Raw genomic sequence first — 16865 nt, 5'->3', positions numbered from 1 at the left:
AATAGAAAGTGAGGGCTAACGTTACAGCATGATAGAATTAGATTTCACATGAGAAGTACGTTTGATTTCCAGATACTCGGTCACAGAGTTCACACATGTTGGACTACTTCACTTCCTCCCCAGGCCCGTTTTCTGTGTGTTCTTCTTTATTATACTGTGATATTTTCATATTGTTTATATTACTGTGGAGCCCCCTGAGTTCCTCTAACCTTCAGACAATGATGTCCTATTGTGGATTTGAGTCCTTCAGTTTCATATACCTTCATAAACACTCAGACCATTATGGTCCTTCTTCTTTCCATCGGCCCACTTCGATGATCCTCCCACTCACAAACTGCTCAGCACACACTGGCAGTAGCTGTGGCTGGCCAATGTTCAGCTCCGACAAGCAAAAGCTGGAAATGCCAGAAAAAGGCTCTATTTTTTGACTTGCTAAGAATACTTTGTTGGTCCATCCATTAGTTTGTTTGTTGAACCATTAAAATCAGAGCACCACAGCCAGACTAAATGTGAGCTAGTCTGGGTTCCTTGGTAGTCCTCCCCCCTTTCCCACCCAGCACAAACACCCCACAGCCTTCACAAATACGATCGAGCATGAAGCATTCAGCGGGCACTGAGGATGCAGAGCCCCGGATGTGATTTACTTTTGGACTGCATGTTCTATAGATTAGGATGACAGATGAGTCATGTAAATAAAGGGGGGGGCTTGCCAGATCACCACTGGATCCATTTCAGCGTTGATTCTCGCCCCGCCTTGAGTATTTAGTTGCTGCTGTCAGTCCGCTGCCTCAGGGAAGCAGAAGACCTGAGTCAGTACAGAACAGACAGCTGATTTATGTACTTAAAAGCTTTGCCCAGCACCCCCATCCTCTACCACTGTGGTGCACGTTCCCCTGAGAGCTGAAAACAAGGGGCTCGTAACAGGTAGCCTCTCACTCTCATTTCAGTACTAAGGCTGATTACAGTCTGCTGATGAAATGATTGGCCTGCTCCTTGCTCTGAAAGCCCCCCCGGGGTTAAAAAGTAGCCAACAGACGGACAAAATGATTGCTGCATTATATCACTAACCCAGATATCTGTATCATGTAATAATGCTGCAGCAGAATTTAGACTGTGTGGGGGGGACAGGCCAAGCTTTCCTGTGGGTGAGCAATAATATGCACAATGCTTTTCTATATGATGTGATGGTAATAACACTTTCACAAAGTCAAAGATAAATAACCTGATGAGTTGTGTCAGCGTGGTTAGAGGCACCAGACTGCAAAGTAAAAACAAAACTTGTTTTATTATCAGTTTCATGACTTGTATATTTGTAGTGCAGGCTAAATGCTCGGTCGACGTTCCTCTCCTTAAACTCGCACGCTGTAGTTACTGTCGGTTCCTCCTGCAGGTGATCACCGACCTCGAGGAGCAGCTGACCACGCTGACTCAGGAGAATGCCGAGCTGAACCGGCAGAACTTCTACCTGTCCAAGCAGCTGGACGAGGCGTCTGACGAGAGAGAGGACCGGCTGCACCTCAGCCAGGATGTGGACCGGCTGCGTCGAGAGGTGGCAGACCGTGAAATGCACCTCAACAACCAGAAACAGGTGGGCTCACCCTGCTGGTCTTGTTCTAGTTAAGGGTGTGTGTGTGTCCGTGTATTTGTTTTCCTTCTCTGCTCATGTCAGATCCAACAACAGTCCAAAAAAAGGCAGCTGAGGTGATCATGTGAATCTTAGTTATGTAATGTAAGGATGATGTGTTGATTGGTTAACAGAAGGCTGATACCAGTCTCGTCTGTTCTGAGTTTTGTTATGGACCTCCAGATGTGAAGGATACAAAGCAGCTTGTTGAACTTTATTTTGACACTACAGTGGAAGTGTATTATAAAGTGACCCTGTAGTTAGTCCTTCCACATGCTTACATAGAAAGCATATGGAAGGAACAGCAAACATTCCTCCTCTTCCTGTGCATCCAGAGTAGTCGTCCAAAATGTGCAAACTTTGCAATGACAGAAGGAAAGGCCCGTCTGACAGCACTCACTCTCGTTGCCCTGCTAAGTGTTGCGAGCATTATTGCTGTGCAAAAACAAAGTTTGTCAATGAAAAAAATGAAGATAAACTATCTGTCTATAGGAGAGAAAACAGAAACAGGAAAAAAGAGGAAGAGGAGTAATCGTCGGGACAATGGCAGACGTAATGGAGATAAATGTGAATTGTAGGGGCCTCAATTATTTCTTGCCTGGGGGCCCCAACAGACTCTAGAATCGCCACTGATCCAAGGAAAGAGCCAGTGAGCGAAGCAGCCACAACCCAAAATAGAGCGGTGACAACATCATGACATCAGAAGAGTCTAAAAGGAGGAGCCGCTGGAGGAGGGAGGCCAGAGCAGCTTAAATACATCGGCATGAGTGTTATTAGCCAATAGGATGCTCTGAAGCAAATCAGCTGGCCGTCATGAGATCAGCTGTTATCCAAACACTGGCATGATAGTAGAGCGTATCAGGGCTGTTAATATTTGTGTTTTTGGTTCTGTTAGTATAAATGTTTCTTTATTAAAGAGCTGTTTCAGAACAGTTTATTCCCTAAAAGAAACTGGGAAACTGCAGTTGTCCACACACTCTCCAGTCCATCCAAGGCCGCCCATAAGGGGGGGAAAGTTTCTGGGGTCCAGTCACATGGGGCGGGGCGATGGAGGTTAGTAAAAACATGGTCCATCCTTTTCTGAAGCAACAATGACCATATTTAAATTCCACCTAAATACTTACCGTTATCCCCCAAACATTTGGCAACAACTCCAAACGCATTTTGAAAATTAAAACTGCAATATATATTTATTTTATCAAAGCTGAAGAATGGACTGTTAGCTCAGCAAAGTACATTTGTACTTCAAGTTCAGTTGAGCCAATCTCCTGGAATAGACCGGTAGTCACTCCAGCACGTTATTTTCTGCTACAGACAGACACCCCCAACCCCCCCCCCCCCCCCCCCCCCCCCCATCAGAGAAAGGCAAAGTTATGTGGCCCTCAAAGAAAACGGTTTGGGGACCCCCATCTCAAAGCAACAAAAACAGATTGTCTGTATTGTTGCTTCAGTTAAATGTTGCCTGTTTCATAAATATAAACCCTCTCTTGTTAAAGTGATTTTTTCTTGTTGTTACCGACGTAAGCAGGACGAGCTCAACTGTTACTCCAGTTATGTCACAATCAGTATTGCCAATCCACAATCTGCACAAAGTCAGCATGCCAGAAAAGAAAGGGGAAGAAGAGGTTCGGGCGTTTGACCCCAACGAGAACTTGATAAGAAACTTATTTCTGTCGGCTCCAACGCCTGATGGCTAATGTTAGCCAGGAGGCTAGCGCTAACAGTACTGATCAAATATGCATATGTTGATTTGAATCATATCCTGGGATATGATTGGGCGGGCCCTTTCACCGGGCCTTTCAGGGGCCTACAGCCACTTCTGCGGGTGGGACTGAGTCTACAGTTTTTTTTTTTTCTGCATGAAACTGACACAAAGTATGAGCTGTCCTAAGCTGTCAGCTTTGACTAAAACACACTGGTTTCTTATACTGTTGTATTTGTTCCTCTAGTTCAAGTTCCCTTCTCCTGCCCAACTCCCACTCACAGCCAGTCAGACATCGAGTTTTCACTTACTCACATTATGTGATATCTCCTCACTACCTTTGACAGGTGACCTAGACATCTCTCCCAGCTCTGACAGTGTTAAGTGTAAATCAGGCAAGAGCAACCCTGGGAATATTTCAGTATTGTTATGTGCTGTATTCTGGATGCAGCAGGAGAGAGAGAGAGAGAGAGAGAGCGAGGAGGCTGTGATGTGTGCGCGGCCCCTGTGGGAGGATTTGTGTGTGGGTGTGCAGTAGCGCTCTCGGTCTTGGTGGTTGTGTAACCAGCTATGGAAGTCATAGACGAGGGATGGGGTGGTGTGTGGGAGGGATGTGTCATCCCCATCACTCCCAGGTCGTGTCAGCTGTGGAAGCGTTGGACTTCAGAGGGCCGGGGTGTTGCTGCAGCACCAGCGAAGGCTATATTTGTCTCCCAGTGCTTTGTCTAAAGAAGACACGGGAAAAACAGCACTTTGTGTAGGCCCTCAGAATAACAAAGGAAAATGTTCTATGTGCAAACATGCCATTGGATGATGCTCATAAGGCTGGGTGTTATCGTAATCTATTCTAGGTATGGTGTTGTTCCATGGCTGATTATCCTCCACATGGCACATGTAAATAAAGATTTAAGATTGAAGTGGGACAAGAAAGAGGAGGGGACATGTTGTTGTGCTTCAAAGCTAAACCCTTGTGATACTGCTTTTTGTGTTAGATCAAAATGTGTGTGAAGTGTCTTGTTCTAAATCCACTCTGATCCTGTATTTGATCATGTCTATAAACCCCTCTATTTCAGCCCTGCTCAGAACAGGCTGTTTCTGTGTCTGTACCTTTAAATATGTAAATGAGCTGTGCCTGACCACGCCCCCTCTCTAGAAGGGCTCGGGTGTCTCGGTCTTTCTCGCTCCATGTCCTATTGTTTACGGTGAGAAGGCAGACTCAGAGAGCAGAACAAACACCTAGCTGTGGGAGTGTCTCCCACCTGGGGGAGGGGCTACTGCCTTTTCTGAAAAGTGGAGCAGGGAGAAGACGGAGAGGATGGACTTTTCTCATCATTGGGGGGTTTGTAGACGGACTAGAGACACATATTAGAATTAGAGGAACATGGTGAAGTGGATTTTACAGAATTTGTGTGTGGGACCCGTAATCATTTCAAGCAGGTTTATGGACACTAGGCAACCCCTATTCTCATGTTTTATTTTTGTATATTATGTACATCTCTTAAACAACTTCAGCCCTGCTCAAAACTATCAAATATTGAATAATTATCAGGAATTTAACCCTTTAAATGCCAGAATCAAGTAATCAAACTGGCATTTCAAGGGTTAAATTCCTAAAAATGATTGAATATTTGATAGTTTCGAGCAGGGCTGAAGTTGTTTAAGAGATTTATGCAGAAAAAAGTAGAAAAAAATATCAATCTGTTCTATTTATATAGCAGTTTTTTGGCATGGACATTTAAGAGGGTAGTAAATGAAACTGATGCCTGAGGGTTAAGTTATGATACGGGTACTTTCACTCCAATGATCTTGATGATATCTGACTTCAGGAGTCCTAAATGTTCATGTGTCGCTGTTAAGCTGCACAGCTTTCTTTATCTCTCCTTTATAAAATAATTTCTTTCGAACATTTCTGAGAACAAACAACAACTCACTGTGTTTTCTGACTGTTCGAGGTATTCCTCATCAAAATCCTTTTTTTTTTCTAACAGAACCTGGAGACCCTGAAGACGACGTGCACCATGCTGGAGGAGCAGGTTCTGGAGCTGGAGACCCTCAACGATGAGCTGCTGGAGAAGGAGAGGCAGTGGGAGGCATGGAGGTCGACCCTGGAAGACGAGAAAAGCCAGGCTGAGAGGAGGACCAGGGAGATCCAAAGACTGCTGGACACAGAGAAACAGAACAGGTCAACAGATACAGTGTGTTCATGCAAAGTTAACCCTGCTATGTTCCTGTGACTGGAGGTCACTGCACATAGATAGACATCAACATAACAGGATGAAATATGATGCAACCTGCAGTTTAGATTTCATGTTTTCCTCCTCATCATGTTTTTAACCATCCATTGCATAATTCAAACACGAGATGTTACATTTGAGAAGAACTTTTTTTCCAGACTGTTCTGCTCTGAATGTTTCTGTGCTGGATCCAGCGTCCTCCTCCTACACTCACTGAATGCAACAGTTTTAAGATTATTCTCTGGGGCTTGTAAAAAAGGTATTCTGGGAAATATATATGATTTTTTTCACGTTGGTGTGGGTGGGGCAGGTGATGAAAACTGAGCACAAAAAAAAAGACATATTCAAACACAGATCACCGTCCAATGTTTCATGTGGATTTTCCTTCAACTTTATAACCAAGTCTTTACTTCAACTAACCTCTTAGAGAATCTGAAGACAGTCAGGTCCATAATAAGCTGCAGTGTTAGAAAGTTCACCTCGATACATTCAACGAGATCAGTGTCAAATTTGATCCCGATAACTGTTCATGAGGTATGCAAAGCGGGTCAAACAGAAGAGAAGGACTTCAGGACTGTAAAGTTACTGATGTTGTTTTCTGTTTTCCTTTAGGCTTCGTTCAGAGCAGCGCTGCTCGGAGTCCCGCCAGGCCGTGGAGCAGGCGGTGAAGGAGCACAAAGCGGAGATCCTGGCTCTGCAGCAAGCTCTCAAAGACCAGAAACTGAAAGCTGAGAGCCTTGCTGACACTGTAAGGCTTTTCCACACTGTTAAATAAGTGTTGTTTCACTATTTGATGGTTAGCAGATGTGACTGCAAAGTGTTCCCGCTCTCTGTTCTCAGTTGAATGATCTGGAGAAGAAGCACGCCATGCTGGAGATGAACGCCCGCAGTTTGCAGCAGAAGCTTGAGAGTGAGAGGGATCTGAAGCAGAGGCTGTTGGAGGAGGTAACATCCTGTGTTTTCAACATGCTCTACACTGTAAGACTTATACCTCTGCTGCTAAAGTGGAAACATTTACATTCCCTCTGTGAAGTCATTGTGGTAACACATGTCAAACCAGGCTGAAAGCTTTAGCTGGTGCCATAATTGGAGGGAATAAGGGGGGCAAAGTCACAGCATCCAGGTGCTGATGGAACAGCTTCTTTTTTTTCTCCCTCTCACAGCAAGAGAAGCTTCAGCAGCAGATGGACGCTCAGAAGACACACATCTTCCGTCTGACCCAGGGGCTGCAAGACGCTCTCGATCAGACTGACCTGCTGAAGACGGAGAGGACCGACCTGGAGTACCAGCTGGAGAACATCCAGGTGCTGCTACACACACACTCATTTATATGCACATTAAAGACACACACACACACACACACACACACACACACACACACACACACACACACACACACACACACACATACATACATACATACATACACGCTTACCATACTAGTAGGGGACTATTGGTCTATACTTCACAAGTCCTTGTCTTTCTGGTCATTTTAAAAATACAAAAAAGTAATACCACATTTACTTGTGATGTCTTTAACCATAATGTTACTTCAAATGTGTGTTCTCACACACACACAAAATGCACACACACAGACACACACACACACACACACACACACACACACACACACACACACACACACACACACACACACACACACACAGATTCATCGACCTGTCATTTCAGGCACACAGTCCAAACAATCCACACATCTATCTGTCACATGCAGTCTTTGTTTCTCCCCCTTTGTTCTGTCACTGTGTTTTAAAGTGAAGACACACACACAAATGTTGTTTTAGCCCTCAGTATACCCCCCCTCTCTCTCCGTCTCTCTGTCGCCCCCTGTGTGAGAAGTGAAGTACTTGAGGAGAAATTCATGGCAGTAGTGATGTTCACTTAGCTCCACCTGCAGGCTGTGTACTCTCATGAGAAGGTGAAAATGGAGGGGACCATCACCCAGCAGACCAAGCTCATCGATTTCCTCCAGGCTCAGGCCCACGGCGGCTCCAAGAAGAAGAAGGTAAGAGACGACTACACGTTGAATACGGCCGATTTGAAATTCTCTGTTCTTCTACACAGGGTTAGTAAATGTTTATACCAACAATGAAACCCAACATTTGATTGAAAACAGCACAAAGACAACATACCAGAAGTTGAATCTGACATATTTTGGAAAGTGGTGCGACAGAGGTTGTGCAACGCTAAAAAGAAAACATCTGATGGGACACCTCACAGTTCAAAGGTTAACTAGCAACAGGATAGTAACATGATGGATGTAAAAGGAACTTCCCAGAGTGGTGGAGTCTGTCAGGAGTGAGGATGGGGAGGGGTTCACCCCTCTGCGAAAGAATGTGCAGGAAACTAGTGCAACACATTTAGAATGATGTTTTTTTTAACATAAGATTTCAAAGAATCCAGGAAAAGTAATCGTCTACAAATGATGTGAAGAAATCTTAGTTTAGAGGGTACAAGGCCAAAAGTCAGTACTGGAGTACCCTGATCTTTAGACCCTCAGAAGAGGGTGCATTAAAAACAGATCTACTGTAAAACATCTATGAAAAATCACGTTTTTTATTGACTTCAGTCTGTTTTTTTAAGACAAGCTTTTAATTATTTTCAAACAGAACTCGTGCACAGCAAAGATGGAAGAGACTATCCAATTGAAAAAAGATGATTTCACTTCCTAAAAAATTAGGATATCAATAAACAAATGAAATAAATCACTAATTTGATCCTTCTTTGTAAGACAGCATGCACACCTGCTTCACAGCCTGAACACATACGAGCATGACTTCTTGGACTGATGTTGAAGTTCATCTTTATTTTTTGTGTCGTGCTTTTTGTCCTTATTTTTGATCCACAAACTATTCCTGCACTAAATGCATCAGGGCCTCTAACCGAGAGCTCCCTCTATATGTCAAAATGTGCAGAGACTCCAGGCTAGTTAAGGGGGCGGGGCCTATAATTGGGATGGGCTTTTAGTTTTACAGTTATTCTGTAGTGGACGTCACGGCATGGGATCAGGAAATGTTTCAAAAACCTTTGTCAGTGAACACAAGTCATCTCTGCGTTCTCTGAATGAAACTCTACATTGAAGGACTGCTGCTATGCCCCCCCCCCCCCCCTTTTGTCCCTTTCATGGTTCCTGCATCGTCCTCTCCTATTTGTCAAGCCCATTGCAGTTTCAGCAGATGACTGTTCATCATGAGATTTACAAATAAAGATTGATTGATTGAAGAGGAAACTGTTCCCAAATCCATAAATGATTGACTGAGGCAAAGAGGGAAACTGTCCTGAGGTCTGATGAGTCACAATCCCTGTTTGTAAATAATGGACGCCGCATCCTCGGGGCTAAAGAGCATAGGGACCATCCAGCTTGTTATCAGCGATCAGTTCAAAAAGCCAGCATCCGTGATGACAGAGGGGTGCATCAGTGCACATGAGTAACCTGCACATTAATGCTGAAACAGCACAATCTTTTTCAGGGGAGGCATTTCTTATTTCAGCAAGACAAGCCAAACCACATTCTGCACGTATTCCAGCAGCATGGCTCCATAGTCAAAGAGTGATAAACTGGCCTTCCTGTAGACCTGACATGTCTCCCATTGGTGCATTATGATGCCTAAAATACAACAAAATGTACTCTGAACTGAACAGCTGAAATAATACATGAAGTAAGACAGGGAAAACATCACATTTTTTAAATGACAGAAACCCAAACATGACCCTGTCCCAACATTTTTAAAACATGATAATGGCATCATATTCAAAATGGCATTTAATTCTCCAAACACAATCACAGTTCTCAGTTTCAACATTTGATGTGTTGTCTTTAATGCTATTTTTTAATTAAAGGTAACATATCCTCCTCCTCTTCAGTTTAAATAAGTCTCAGAGCTCCCCAAAAGTGTCTTGTTTTAAATCCACTCTGATCCTGTATTTGATCATGTCTATAAACCCCTCTATTTCAGCCCTGCTCAGAACAGGCTGTTTCTGTGTCTGTACCTTTAAATATGTAAATGAGCTGTGTCTGACCACGCCCCCTCTCTGGAAGGGCTTGGGTGTCTCGGTCTTTCTCGCTCCATGTCCTATTGTTTACGGTGAGAAGGCAGACTCAGAGGGCAGAACAAACACCTAGCTGTGGGAGTGTCTACTGCCCTTTGTGATGTCATGAAGGGAAAATCTCCAAACGGCCTGTTTGAGCACACATTTTCTGAAAAGTGGAGCAGGCAGAAGATGGAGGGGGGTTTGTAGACAGACTAGAGACACATTTTCTACAATTCACTTAGCAGAAGCTTTTATCCAAAGCGACATCAGAGAGTAAGTACAATACTAATCCATTCATACACTGCCACCGAAGCAGCAGGAGCAATGCAGGGTTAAGTGTCTTACCCAAGGACACATCGGACATGTTGCCCAGCTGGGGATTGAACCCTTGACCTTCCGGTTGAGAGGCGACAACTCTACCAACTGAGCCACAGCTGCCTTGTTAATTTTAGTGTTAGAGAAACATGGGGAAGTGGATTTTACTTCACCCGTTGAAACATGATCTGTATTGACATTAGGTCATATATGTAGTAGAAATGTGAGATACATTTTGAAGTTGGTGCCTTCTTGACCGTGAAAAGACAGAAAGTGTCTTTTTGGCTCATGTGGATGAAAGACACCAAATCCCAGAATGCACAGCACCGCAGGCCCCTCCCACTAAGGTCCTCGATTTCAGAATCCGAAATACTTTATTAATCCCAGAGGGAAATTAGATCATTACAGTTTCTCCCAAATATACAGTATAGCAGTAGAAATATAGAAATAAAAACATTTACAGACATATTTACTTCAACACATAAGACCATTTCCTCAACTGATTCAGAGAGAAAACAGACTCTATGTCTGTGTCCATAGGCAAACAGTGAGAGCACCGACACTACCAGTCCGCCCCAGCTCGAGCCGGCCCCGGCTCCTCGTCATCACCGCCACCGACAGGCAGGCCTTATGTCACGGCTGCTGAGCTGGCAGCGGCCGGCGGTGTTGTGTTGCGGCGGCCCTGGTGGCCAGCGGCCGCATCACCACTATTTTTTCGCCATTATCAGCTTTCTCCATAGAGCCTGTTAGCATAACTTCCAAGTAATATGGTTAAGTTTAGATTCTGGGAGTGAGTTCCCACCCACTGATCTGTGATTGGTCTGTAGCTTCAGTGGTCGAAAATATGAGGAACTAGCGTTGTAGTTTCACCCCGCTAACCACAACAGCTTCCACTGACTCAAAAATCATCATTTTGCGTCACTGGAAGCTCCTTTTCAGACTTAAAAATACAAAGATTTCCCATCTCAGGGGAAAATGAGGGCGGGGTGCACGACCATTAAAAAATACTACCAGGTTTCTAATGATACAAAGATTAATGCAAATGGGTGAAGTATCCCTTTAATATGTGACCTTTAAATATGTGGTTTTGATGTTTTGCTAAACATCACATTCTGTTTTTATTTACTTGAATTACACAGCGTTGTTATACAGAGCTTGATTCAATCAAAAGTGAACAATGTTTGCTCGTGTGCCTCAGGGTCTGTTTGGGCGACGGCGAGAGGATCTGTTGGCTGCCATGGCTGCTCAGGCCCAGGCTCAGAGTCAGAGTCAGGGCCCGGTTTCTCCTGTGCCCCCCCTCCAGCCGGTGCCTCTGCAGTACAGCGACATGAAGGTCGCTCTGGACAAAGAACGCACCCGCTGCACTGAGCTGGAAGAAGCTCTGCAGAAAATGAGAGCAGAGCTACGGTCACTACGAGAGGAAGGTAAGACAGCAGCTCATCGATGTGCTTATATTATCCTCTCTGAAAGATTAAACACTGTTGTTTATAAAGAAATTATAGTTAATCTACTGTTTCCACACCAGCGCTTCAGTATAAGGATCACGGTAACTCGGCCAACCCCGCCACAGCACGGCAGCAGATGGTTATGTCTGCCATGGTGAAGTCTCCCGAGCACCAGCAGGGTCCCACCGGCCTTGCACCCTCCAACTCTGGGCGAAGGAAGGAGACTGCTACACCTGAGGGTGAGTGAGGTGTTTGATGCTTACTATTCTCTATAACAGAGTAACATTCAGGTGTGTAGCTTTATACTTGACACTATTGGCCCTTACCTGCACACACATTGACACACACACATATAATATCTCTGGACAAGGATCATTTATGAAGCTCTCACTATCCTTTTTCTTTCACACAACTTTCAGAGAGAAGGAGGGTCACTTTTGAAAGTAAGTTGTCCAAACTCATGTTTACTGCAGTTTGGTCCCTTATCTCTCTCTTCTTATTTTGCCTCATCCACATCTTTTATGGCCAGATTTTAAAAGCTCTGCACTTAAAAAAAGTCAGGTCCCACCAGGCTGGTCAGGTGAGGCTGAAAAATTGTAAAAATTTCCCCTCATCAGTGCACAGCTTTAGAAATCTGAAGCATTTTATCTTGGTTGCTGAAGCTTAGCCCCTGCTCTTCAACTCTCTGAAGTACGTAGGCCAGTGGGTGCATACGCTCGGCAACAGCTGAAATGACGTACATTTAGAGAAACGTGCAGCATATTCAGCAGTGCTGCACTTTCAAAAGCTAATACAAACACCCAAAACAAATGCAAAGGCTGAAACGTGCTGCAAAAGAAACAAATGCTGTAAAAGAAACAAAATGAACTTTATAACATGCAAAAAAAAACTTGAGATAATGGTGTTGGTTTGGCAGATAGCTGCTAAGTTAGCTTCCGGGCTACTGGTAGTGTTGCCCAGCGTGAGCACGGGAGATTGAACTTGTCAGGCCCTGGGCTTGGGAGCTCGGTGAGGAAAGTGATGACAGGGAGTATTGCTAATCTGTAGCAAGGAGATTCACAGCGAGATCAACCTGGACTCTGACAGGAGGGATGACAAAGGAAAGACAGGTCAGGCACAGCGGGGGTAGTGGGGGGGATGTGTTGGAGCCAAAGCTCATTAGCCCCACAGCTAACACTAGCTCCCGGGGCTACAGCCACGAAACACCCCGCTGTCTGATCCCCGTTGTCAGCATCCAGGCAAGACTCACTTTAAATCTCCTTGTATTCACATCATTCTGTATCGGTCGACAATGCAACTTTGCAGTGCTTTTGTTTCTTTTGCGCCGCGTTTGTTTCTTTTGCAGTGCGTTTGTGTCCTTTTCAGCGCATTTGTTTTTTCCAGCGCGTTTGTGTCTTTTGCAGTGCGTTTGTTTCTTTTGCAGTGCGTTTGTTTCTTTTGGAGTGCGTTTGATTCTTTTGCAGTGCGTTTGTTTCTTTTGCAGAGCGTTTATTTCTTTTGGAGTGCATTTGATTCTTTTGCAGTACGTTTGTTTCTTTTGGAGTGCATTTGATTCTTTTGCAGTGCGTTTGTTTCTTTTGGAGTGCGTTTGATTCTTTTGCAGTGCGTTTGTTTCTTTTGCAGAGCGTTTATTTCTTTTGCCGTGTGTTTATTTCTTTTGCAGTGTGTTTATTTCTTTTGCAGAGCGTTTGTTTCTTTTCCAGCACGTTTTCTTTTGTAGTGTGTTTTAGCGGTTACATTTGTTTTAGATAGCCGCATTTTCTTCTAAAAGTGCAGTGCTTCTGAATATGATGCACATTTCACATTTCAAGTGATCGTCCTTGCAGCTGTTGCCGAGCGTATGCACCTACAGGCCACCGTACTCAAGTCCCACCTTAACTTCAAATCATACACTAACCAACATGTTCTGTTTGATAACCTCTGAAACATTGTTTGAACCCACTCTCTGAAAAAAGGTGCTATCCAGTCATCTTATCCCACAGCTTACAACAACATCTGTCTTTAGCTTTGTTTGGATTTTTAATGTAGTGATTGTAAATAATAACTACAAGATAACAAAGGGCAAAGAGCACCACACTGTACTGTAAATATATAATACATGTCGCCAACCCCAACACACTTATTAAACTACCTGTATAAAACAGGAATGATTACTATATGTACCTCATACCAACATCTACCAGCCCTTGTTTTATAGAAACATTGGGACGTGTAGACTTGAACACAGAAAACTGGACACGATGTGAAACTTAATGCTGACTGGATAAAGCCTTAAAATGCTTCAGTGTGTGGGCACAAGCAACGGGATCGATCAGATCAGTATTCTTTTTCAAGCATTCTGATTTTACTTGCTTATGCATTTTGCTTAACATCTTACAGTTCTTTTGGACACCTTCTTTTGTTGAAATGATTTCATAGCGGGTATGGCATGGTGCTCTGAGGTTTTGAAGTGATGGATGCACCTGACACAGTAAAGGCATACCGGAGCTGCCCTGCCCCTCACTGTGTTCCCTGACTGTATTCAGAGTATAGCCGTCGTTTGAAGGACAGTCAGAGAGACAGAGAGAGGGAAAGAGAGAGGGTGGTGCACCACAACACTGCTCACCGCTTCACAGTCGGACTCAACATGAGAGCTGCCAAGTGTACTGTGTGCCTGGATACTGTGCACTTTGGTCGCCAAGCTGCTACTTGTCTCGGTGAGTTACAGATGTGCCCTGGCTGTAATCATCCTCATTAGCTTTATGCTAACTGAATAAAACATGGACGTTTATGTTTTAAATAGTCAATTCCAGCTGTCCCATCATGGATTAAAGTGAATGATGTGAATAAATGGGAGGGGTGTTATGTGTAAAACCAAAAGTTGAGTCTCCCACTTTTTCTGAGGACAAAATGTTTAGAGGTGAACAGAGGGTTGCATGGCTCTCCTTTGAACACTGTTTTTTTTTTTTCCCCTCCTCAGAATGTCATGCTCTGTGCCACCCAAAATGTTCGCCCTGCCTTCCAGCCACGTGCGGCATGTCCAGCGACTGCTCCCTGCATCTGTCTGATGGCCTGTGTCGAGACAAAGGCAGCTCCTCAGCCCAACAGCTCAAAGAGGCCGGTGGGCACATGCACCTGGAGGGCTGGATGAAACAGCCCAGGTCAGCGAGGCACACACCAACACCCATGTGTCATTCTTCATTTTCCATCCTCTATTTTCAGCCATTTCATTATACGAGAAGATGCTGAACTCTTAGTTCTATTGGGTCCAGAGGAATGGATCCACACATTGTGTACATGAGCACATGTGTGTTTGCATGGCCCATCCAGAGAAAAAAATTGTATTCTTAAGTAAACTACTACAGCAAGTAGTGCAAGCAAGTGTACAGCTGTGGATCAGTGGTAGAGGCGGCTGTCTCTCAACAGCAAAGTCAGGGGTTCGATCTCCAGCTCCTGCAGCAACATGTCTGATGTGTCTTTGGGCAAGACACTAAACCCCACTGCTTCGTCTGCGTTGTATGAATGTGTATGAGTGGATTAGATAATACTGATGGACTCAGCAGCCTCTACCATCAGTGTGTGAATGTGTGTGAATGGATGAGTTAATACTGATGGACTCTTTACTCAGCAGCCTCTACCATCAGTGTGTGAATGTGTATGAATGGATGAGTTAATACTGATGGACTCTTTACTCAGCAGCCTCTACCATCAGTGTGTGAATGTGTATGAATGGATGAGTTAATACTGATGGTCTCTTTACTCAGCAGCCTCTACCATCAGTGTGTGAATGTGTATGAATGGATGAGATAATACTGATGGACTCTTTACTCAGCAGCCTCTACCATCAGTGTGTGAATGTGTATGAATGGATGAGTTAATACTGATGGACTCTTTACACAGCAGCCTCTACCATCAGTGTGTGAATGTGTATGAATGGATGAGTTAATACTGATGGACTCAGCAGCCTCTACCATCAGTGTGTGAATGTGTATGAATGGATGAGTTAATACTGATGGACTCTTTACTCAGCAGCCTCTACCATCAGTGTGTGAATGTGTATGAATGGATGAGTTAATACTGATGGACTCTTTACTCAGCAGCCTCTACCATCAGTGTGTGAATGTGTATGAATGGATGAGTTAATACTGATGGACTCTTTACTCAGCAGCCTCTACCATCAGTGTGTGAATGTGTATGAATGGATGAGTTAATACCGATGGGCTCTTTACTCAGCAGCCTCTACCATCAGTGTATGAATGGATGAGTTAATACCGATGGGCTCTTTACTCAGCAGCCTCTACCATCAGTGTGTAGTTTTCTCTGAACCCCGTACCTATCCGCCTATTTAAAGCAACACGTCTGCTCTTTTAAAAAGTACTTATTCTTCCTGTGTATGTGTCGGTGTTGACTCCACGTTCAAACAAAAAAGTGCTGAAGATAAAAAATCACTCAAGTTCATTTAAGTTAAAACTATTGCACCCTTTCTTCATTATGTTCACTAAATAACAGTGTGGATGTTAACAGGTCAGAGGTTAACAGGTCAGAGATTAACAGGTCAGAGGTTAACAGGTCAGAGATTAACAGGTCAGAGCCTTCAAACCTGGTCGGCCACATTGACCCACCTGAGCCTGGCTGCTCGCTCCAGCACTGTGAAGGCTCTGACCTGTTAACGAAAACGGTTTGGATCCATTTCATCCTCTTTGATTTGTTAGTTGTAACGCCATCGCCTTGTTTGTTTGTTTTTTAAAGGAATGGGAAGCGAGGCCAGGGCTGGGAAAGAAAGTATGCGGTCCTGGATGGAACTAAAGTGTCTATCTACGAGATCGAGCCCAGAGAAGGTTGTCTTCTTTTTCATAACAAAATCTCATAGTTTCAAGGAGTAGACGTCCTTTCCTCAGGACACATGGCCTTTTGGTTTCAGGTCTGTTTCTCTCTGTCTGTGCTCTGCAGACTCAGTGAAGCCACTGGAGGAGTTTGACTTGTGTCTGTCAGATGGAGAGGTGGTAGTTCATGGAGCCGTAGGGGCCTCTGAGCTACCCAACACTGCCAAGTCAGGTACTTTATATAAGAGACATTTATTATATTAGGATAAGCCCCTTGAGGCGTATCACCTCGTTTTCAAGGGGGTCCCAAACAGATATTTACAAAGACACAGGTACAACACAGCAGTACAAAGCCAAAACATAACACACTACAGACGAAACTAACAGCGTTGTTGAGGCTTTAGATGTGTATATAATAATATTATCACTCAAAGAATGAGTGGAAGATCATTACTAAATATAGAAAATAAAAGTGGTCCTAAAGTTGAGCCCTGAGGCACACCTATCTGTTGGGTGAGCACATCGGATTTACACCCTCTGAAAACCATCTATTGTGAAGATAGGTGTTAAACCACAGTAGAGCATGACGAGACAGATATATAAGATGTTATCTTGTATAATACATCACGTTTGTATAGGAGCTATGGAGTCATTTACAGAGGGTTTCTTATTTGGCTGTTATGAAAAAAAGAT

General features: G+C 44.0%; 1 protein-coding gene across 13 annotated transcripts in view; it reads left to right on the top strand.

The window, feature by feature from the left end:
* LOC132973685 (citron Rho-interacting kinase) overlaps nucleotides 1-16865 on the top strand; it is a 62267-nt gene that overhangs the window by 29398 nt on the left and 16004 nt on the right. For 7 of the 13 annotated variants that reach the window (XM_061037210.1, XM_061037202.1, XM_061037206.1 and 4 more), the window contains 13 exons: nucleotides 1391-1588; nucleotides 5315-5508; nucleotides 6173-6308; nucleotides 6401-6505; nucleotides 6724-6864; nucleotides 7464-7583; nucleotides 11124-11349; nucleotides 11451-11609; nucleotides 11790-11813; nucleotides 13896-14066; nucleotides 14330-14510; nucleotides 16099-16187; nucleotides 16300-16404. In XM_061037210.1, coding sequence (XP_060893193.1) covers nucleotides 1391-1588; nucleotides 5315-5508; nucleotides 6173-6308; nucleotides 6401-6505; nucleotides 6724-6864; nucleotides 7464-7583; nucleotides 11124-11349; nucleotides 11451-11609; nucleotides 11790-11813; nucleotides 13896-14066; nucleotides 14330-14510; nucleotides 16099-16187; nucleotides 16300-16404 — 1849 coding nt within the window. The remainder of the gene's footprint in view (nucleotides 1-1390; nucleotides 1589-5314; nucleotides 5509-6172; nucleotides 6309-6400; nucleotides 6506-6723; nucleotides 6865-7463; nucleotides 7584-11123; nucleotides 11350-11450; nucleotides 11610-11789; nucleotides 11814-13895; nucleotides 14067-14329; nucleotides 14511-16098; nucleotides 16188-16299; nucleotides 16405-16865) is intronic. The other 6 variants (XM_061037201.1, XM_061037213.1, XM_061037205.1 and 3 more) reach the window with 3 other exon arrangements.

Source organism: Labrus mixtus, chromosome 5, assembly GCF_963584025.1.
Source record: "Labrus mixtus chromosome 5, fLabMix1.1, whole genome shotgun sequence".
Classification (NCBI taxonomy): Eukaryota; Metazoa; Chordata; class Actinopteri; order Labriformes; family Labridae; genus Labrus; species Labrus mixtus.
Note: the sequence above shows the minus strand (reverse complement) of the source record. Positions and strands in the feature narration are given on the sequence as shown.